We start from the raw sequence: 7,224 nt of genomic DNA, 5'->3' as shown, positions 1-7,224 counted from the left end.
GTTTTCGACAATATCTACTCTTGAAATGTTTGCCCATTCCCTTAATAACACACATTGTTCTATTCTTTCCCAACCCAAATTTGATCTGTTGTCTGTAACCAACAATTTAGCACCCGAAAATGTTCTTTCAATTTCAACGGACGAAGAAGCAACTGAAAGTACATTTCTTACAATTGAATATAATGTTGGATATTTAATACTATTTTCTTTCCAATATTTATTTATATCATTTCTATGATCTAAACTTTCTTTTAAGTATTTTTGGATTTCTTTATACTTTGAAATATATGTATTTGTTTCTTTTTTTTCTTCAATAAGCATTTGAATTAAAGGTTCATCATAGTTGCTCTATACCCTCTCTTTGGCAAAGTGATAATCTAGAGTATTTATTGTATCATTTGAAAGATTGTTTTTTTCTCTATATTTTTTTGCTGCTAAACATTTACCATCTATTAAAAATAAGATATTAGTATAATTTTTTAATCAATAAATTAAATAATAATATGTATACTTTACCATTTGTAAAATGATATCTATTAATATTAAAATATATTTATTTTTTATAATTTTATATTTATTAATGTTATTATTTATTAATTTATTTTTATTTTTTTAAAATATAATAATTTTTTATATTTTTATATATATTAATAAATTTTGATATTGATATATAAATAAAAATTTTGAAGTATTTATAGAAAAAAAATTATATTAAATTTATTTATTTTTAATTTTAAATATTGCGCTTAATTATATAACTGCTATATTGTAATAAAATATATTTAAAAATCCTCTTAGCAATATTTATGTATATTAATAAAAAAAAAAAAAAAAATTTAAAAAAAAATTAAAAAAAAATTTAAAAAAAAAAAAAAAAGGGGGAAACAACCACACATTACTATATATATTAATTGATTATGATTTAACTGTTTTTTTATTGATTTTTAAACACCTTTTAAATTAAAAACTTTTTTTTTTGTTTTTAAAACTTAGAAAAATAAAAAAAAAACTAAAACTTAGAAATTGACTTTAAAAATGGAACTTATTGACCCCGAACTTAGAAACCCTTTTTTTCAAAAAATAAACTAAATTTTCTACCCTAAAAAAAGATAGTATATGATACAGATAGAGGCTACGAATTAATCCATGGTTTAATCAAACATGTCGATTGCTTTTACGACTATAGCTTCCATTTGATTAAAAAGAGAAGATCATAAAATTATAAGATTAAAAGAAATTAAATTGCCATCACACACTCGGGGTTGTCTAAATAGAGTCTAGATTGTTTTTCAATTTTAGCTTTTATACTTCAACTTTCGTGGTGGCGCATTTAATTCTTAAATTACTTAAAGGAACTTCTTATGTACATAAACTAAACGAAAAAAAATAAAAAAAAAAGTTATTATTTATTTATAAAATAAATTTTTTTTTTTTTTAATTTTATTATTTTTTTTATTTTAAATTTATCTCTAATATTTATTTTAAATTTTATTTTAATTCTTTTTTATTAGTCGATCATTTTTTACTTTACTCCTTATAATGTAAAAAAATTTAAACAAAATTATTAATGTACAATTTATTTTTATGTTTATCTTGTTATTTTTATCCTGTTTGTTAAAGAGTCTGGTATTGGTTGTGAATAAATTCTATTTAGTTTTAATTGGGTAACTGATTGTGGAATAGTATTTGGGTCTAGATTTTGATTAAAACCATAACCTAAGGCTAATGAAGTGAGGGATTCTGGTAATACACCCACTTGAAGAGGAGAGCAATTACCTGGAAAAGATAAATCTACTACAGAAAACTATCGGCATCGTCTTGTTGAGATAATACACCCAATGCATTGACTCCACCTATAAATGAAGCTAAATTAATTACCAATCTCTTACGATCATCTTGACATTGACCACCTTGGAGAACTTTTCGACTCCAGCTTTGAGAGCATTGATTTCTGATGTATTATTGACAGTTTTAGTGATGATTTTAGTGATAGCTCTGGTTTTGCCTTTACCATCGGTATCTCAATTACTATATGAGAAATAAAGCAATACCAATTAGTTGTAGATCATTTGTATTGTCTTCTTTACAATAAGATCTAGGCACTTGAAAGTTGAATTAAACTTTTCTGTTAAACCATATGTTTTAAATTTTGAGATTGCTATGTTTACATTATTAAAATTATTTATGTGTGTGTTTGTTGTGCATTGAAAAAAATTATTTGATTTTTAAAAAATAAATATTATTTTAAAAATTTAAAATGGACGTAACGTGTTGATATTGACTAAAATTGGGGTAATTGTTGAATAATCATAAAAAGATCATATAATACTATACCCCACTTGCACTATTTAATAATAGGAATGTTTTGTAATAATAGCAATCAACTATTGAACACCACCATAATATGCAGCAACAAAGAGAGCATTGGACAACACCAAAGACAGAATAAAATGTAAATGGTATAAATAAAGCATTAAATCAGTTAATATTCCCCTACTGTGAATTTTTACAATTTAATTTCAATCGATTTTAATTTCTATACTATATTCAATATAATAATAAACACAAAGTAGTAATAGTTATAAGTCACTCAGTTATAGAAAATATATTAAAAGTAATTATATCAAAATATAATGTTTAGAAAACAACAAAGTAATACGATCAAAAAATTAAATATATGAGTAGGTGTGTATATAGACACAAGTATAAATAAAGCACATTATAATAAATAATATTTTTTTTTAAATTTTTTTTATTTTTATTTTATAAATTAAAATTTTAAATTTAGTTATTCATAATAAAATAATGTTTATGGTGGTGAAAAATTTTTTTTAGAAAAAAAAAAAAATTAAAAATAAAAAAAATTAATTTTGAATTTTTTTTTTTTTTATTAAATTTATCATCATTTATTGGATGCACTATAATATACAATAATAGTAATAATAATAGATTATAAAGTATGCAATTACTATTTCAAAGATTTTTTATTATTCCTCAATGTTTGAAGGTCTTAGTGCACCCTACCCTGCTCATGTAAATGATCATATAGAAAGTATTCAATCAACTGGAATAATAGATTACTTTTTCAACAATCACCAAAGCAGCTCCATATTTCGAGAACATAAAAATCTGTTTTGTTTTTATAACTCATCTCAAAACATTATTTAAATATATATATTTGGAAGATATTGGGAAGCTTTTAGGTTTAAGAAGGAATCTTTAGGTTTTTAGCTGCTTTAAATTCAAATGTTTCTGGTATTTTAAAAGATACCATTGCAATTATCGAATTACTCAAACAATATAATGCTCTTAGTTTCTGGGACTGTGCATGTGCTGCACGAAATATACAAATCGATATGAATCCGTTAAATGACAGTAGTTTTAAAAAAAAATATTCCTTATAGACCAGATGCAATCAGTGCTCTGCGTAACATCAGATTCAAAAACTTATTTAGGTAATTTTGAAGAGCGTGAAGAAGCTGGTACACCCGAAATCATTGGCATTATATCCCATTTATTAGTTGCGGTTTAATATTTCAATTAAGAGAAAATATCAGAACAGATACAAGTAATTGAAGTTGGAAGTTTTTACTACTTTATACATTTGTCGTCGTATCTGGAGAATGGAAGCAAATTAACCAAAATGTTTGAACGTTATTGGTTAAGCAGAATCAACTATAGTCAATCTGGTAAATTATCATTCAATAGTAAAAGAAAACAATTACATTTAGGTCAATGTAATACCGATCAGGTTAAAAAGGAAACTCAGTAAATAAAAATAGTTAATAATAAATAATATATATTAATAAAATAAATTGTTTACATTTTTAAGAGTATTATTATTTTAATAATTTTTTAAAAAATATTATAATATAATTCTTTTTTTTTTAGAAATATAAAATAAATTTATCGAGAAATATAAAAAAAAAATATGTGTTAATAAATATAATAATGTTTTAAATATTTATATTTTTTCAGTTTTTTTTCGGTTTAAAAAATGTTTAATATCAATCGCCATTTTTTATTACAATCAAAAAAACTTTTGGGTTACAACCAAAATTTGGCTTTTTTTTTTTGAAAATTTTTTTTTAACCCAGGGGGTAAAAAAAAAAATATTGGTTTTTAAAAAAAATAAAAATTAATTATCACCTATTTTTTTAAATTTTATAAATATGTTATTTTTCTGTATTTTTAGGTTTGGGATTTGAAAAAAATACCGTTTCTCGGTAATTCTCTATCTCTGTTTCAATACCAGATTTTTTTTAAATTATTGCGATATTTTTTTTCTCAAAAAAAAAAGTGATTAAAACCAAAATTTTTTTTTTTTTTTTAATATTTAAAACCATCGTTTTTTCATTTGAAAAAAAAATCAATAAAATACATAGATAAATAAATAAAGCAATGAAATTAGAATTATCATTATTATTATTATTATTTTCAACAATAATAAATTACTGTGTTGGTGTTATTATTACACCATCATCACCAGGTGGTATTAACTCTGCTCAAGTAAATATTGCACCAATTGCATCAGTTTATGGTAATGTATATCTTAAAGGAGCTTCAAATGGTATCCAACCAATAGGTACTTGTGAAACTTTAAAAAATAATTTAAATTCAGAATACTATCCAATAATGATTTTAAATTCAACTGCTTGTAAGTATTCATTATTTTTAAAAATAAATATTAATATACTAATAACTATACTATAATTTTAGATTTTGCAAGACAATTAAATAGTAAAGCTTTAAATCTTGCAGTTGTTACAAGTAAAGGTGTATATCCACTTGAAATCCAACCAAATTTAATTAAATTAGGTGCTTTCAATAATATACAATCTGAAATCTCATATGATGATACTATTGGCCAAGCTGGTTCATTTATTTTTGCTGATAAAAATGGTAAAATTATTATTTATGATATTTTCAAAGATGTCGTGTAAGTTTGCAATTCAAATATAGTAAAAATAGTTCATCTATGAATAAACCTATTAACCTATTATTAATAATGTATCATTTTAAAATAATGTAGAAAATCTATTGGCTTTTTAAGTACAATCGAATTTAATACCCCACCATATTATGACTACAACGCTAAGCTTTATTATATTTCAACTTTTGATTCATCATCATCATCACAATCAATTCTTGTTGCCAACTTTCAAGACTATAGTACCAATTTTTATTCAATTGCTAAACTTAATTTACCACACTCTATCGATTCAATTTACACAAGTGGTTACAATAAACAAATAGTTTTATTCGGTTCAAATAATGAAGATCAAAAATCATACTTATATTTAATTAACCCAAAAAGTGGTACATATAAATTTTTAGGTTCTAAAGATTTTAATACTACAATGGTTACTGGTTTAAATCCACAATATCTTTTATTCGTAAATCAAGAGGGTACCTTAACCGAATTATTAAATTTACAAACACAAACATCACAAACATATGAAAATACTTGTTTTGATAATCATTATGCAAATACTTTCTTAACATCTATTATTCCAAAAGGTATTTTTACAAATTAAAGTTAAATAAATAAATTTAAATATAAATATAAATAATATATTTAAATTAAATAATAAAAAAAAAAAAAAAAAAAAATGAAAATAATTTTTTTTAAAATTATAAAAATATTTTTATTGGCATAAAAAAAGCTTTATAGTTTTATTAATAATATTAAACAAAATTAAAATTAAAATTTTAATTTTTTAATTAACCTATTTTATTGTATTTTTTATTTAATTAGTTTTTTAAACCATTAATGATTTAACAATCTTAGAGAGATTATTCGAAAAATTTTGTATAATACTAATGAAAATTAAATAAAAGATTAGTAAGATATTTATTCATGAATAAAATAAAATAAAGTAAAAAAAACTTACATTTCTAAGTTCTTCAGTAGTTATTACTTTGTCTGAATTTTTATCATAATTGCTGAAGATTTTATTGGTCTTATATACACAAATTTCTGTACCTCTGACATATTTTCTAAAGCCATTAAAAACTTCATCCCAAGTGATTTTACCATCCTAAAATAAAAATAAAAATTTAGTAAACTTAAAAAAAAATAGGAATTAAAATTTTAGAACCTACATTATTTCCATCATAGTCATCTAACATATATTTAATGCCATCTTTAATATTTTCTTCAACGATTTGAGCTTCCATTTTTAATTTATGGGTATCTACTTCTTGTAAAGAAATTTTTTTATCATCGTTTAAATCTAAAGATGAAAATATTGTTAATGCAACTAATTTCGGATCTTCAATTTCTTTAAAACTCTTTATATAAGTAACAAGCTCATCCAATGTAATTTCACCAGTTGCCTCTTTATCAAGATCCCACACTATTCCTTCCTATAATATTAAAAAAAATTTTAAATTAGTATATTTTATTATTGTTTTGATATCTTTATAAATGAATATTCTTACATAATGTGAAATAAAACTTTCTATATCTTTAACCATATTTTAACTTTCAAATCTTTTACAATATATTAAAAAATTTAAATTTATAAAAAAATTAATAATGTGTTTTATTTAAATAAAAAAAAATAAAAAAAAAAAGCTCAATTTTTATTTTTAGGAAAATTACTCCACAAATTACAAACAATTTTTTTATAATTAATATTATTAAACTCACCAAATTAGTAATAAACCCCCCTCACCAAATTAATTTTTTTTTTTAACAGCATCATAATGATTTTTTTATCTTCAAAAAAAAAAAATTATAATTAGCAGTTTGTTTTAAATTTTTTAAAAGTGTTAACACTTTTGAATTTTTTTTATTATATTATTATATTTTTAATTTGTAATTTGACCTTTTTTTAAAAAGAGGTATAAACTGATTTTTTATTTATCCTTTTTTTTATTTTAATGTATTTTTTTAAAAAATTTTTTTTTTGAAAAAAAAATAGATAATAAATTTTTCCAATATTGGAAAAAAAAAATAAAATCGTATTTAAAAAGTAATTTTGAAAAGAAGATTAAATTTTTTAAATTATTTTTTAATTTGTAGTTTGACCCCATTTTTAAACGTATTTTTTTTTATAAATGAAAATAAAAAAAAGGATAAAAATAAAATTAAAAAATAGGGTTTTTTTACCCACAAAAAACCTCATTTATTAATTTTTTACCCACAAAAACCTCATTATAACCCCTAATAAAATCTTTAAAAAAAACCTTTTATAAAAAAAGGGGCGAAAAGAAGAA

General features: G+C 21.3%; 4 protein-coding genes across 4 annotated transcripts; 2 read left to right on the top strand and 2 right to left on the bottom strand.

Annotated features, from left to right (window-relative positions):
- Positions 1–18: 18 nt before the first annotated feature.
- DICPUDRAFT_160219 (uncharacterized protein) lies at positions 19–321 on the bottom strand (the record flags this gene model as incomplete). Its single annotated transcript, XM_003295028.1, has 1 exon — positions 19–321. A coding segment is annotated over one exon (303 nt), but the record flags the coding sequence as incomplete, so codon positions are not given.
- A 2,312-nt stretch (positions 322–2,633) lies between these two features.
- DICPUDRAFT_85507 (uncharacterized protein) lies at positions 2,634–3,772 on the top strand (the record flags this gene model as incomplete). The annotated part of the gene is made up of 4 exons (XM_003295030.1): positions 2,634–2,652; positions 2,789–2,817; positions 2,950–3,033; positions 3,548–3,772. 4 exons carry the CDS (start codon positions 2,634–2,636, stop codon positions 3,770–3,772), a joined length of 357 nt encoding a protein of 118 aa, XP_003295078.1.
- Positions 3,773–4,401: 629 nt separating this feature from the next.
- Positions 4,402–5,537, top strand: DICPUDRAFT_85506 (uncharacterized protein; the record flags this gene model as incomplete). Its single annotated transcript, XM_003295029.1, has 3 exons — positions 4,402–4,657; positions 4,720–4,939; positions 5,033–5,537. 3 exons carry the CDS (start codon positions 4,402–4,404, stop codon positions 5,535–5,537), a joined length of 981 nt encoding a protein of 326 aa, XP_003295077.1.
- Positions 5,538–5,796: 259 nt separating this feature from the next.
- DICPUDRAFT_85505 (uncharacterized protein) lies at positions 5,797–6,480 on the bottom strand (the record flags this gene model as incomplete). Its single annotated transcript, XM_003295027.1, has 4 exons — positions 5,797–5,820; positions 5,895–6,041; positions 6,106–6,369; positions 6,445–6,480. 4 exons carry the CDS (start codon positions 6,478–6,480, stop codon positions 5,797–5,799), a joined length of 471 nt encoding a protein of 156 aa, XP_003295075.1.
- Positions 6,481–7,224: the final 744 nt, after the last annotated feature.

The sequence above is a fragment of the Dictyostelium purpureum genome (assembly GCF_000190715.1).
Source record: "Dictyostelium purpureum unplaced genomic scaffold DICPUscaffold_718, whole genome shotgun sequence".
NCBI lineage: Eukaryota > Evosea > Eumycetozoa > Dictyosteliales > Dictyosteliaceae > Dictyostelium > Dictyostelium purpureum.
This window is presented reverse-complemented; position numbering and strand designations above follow the sequence as displayed.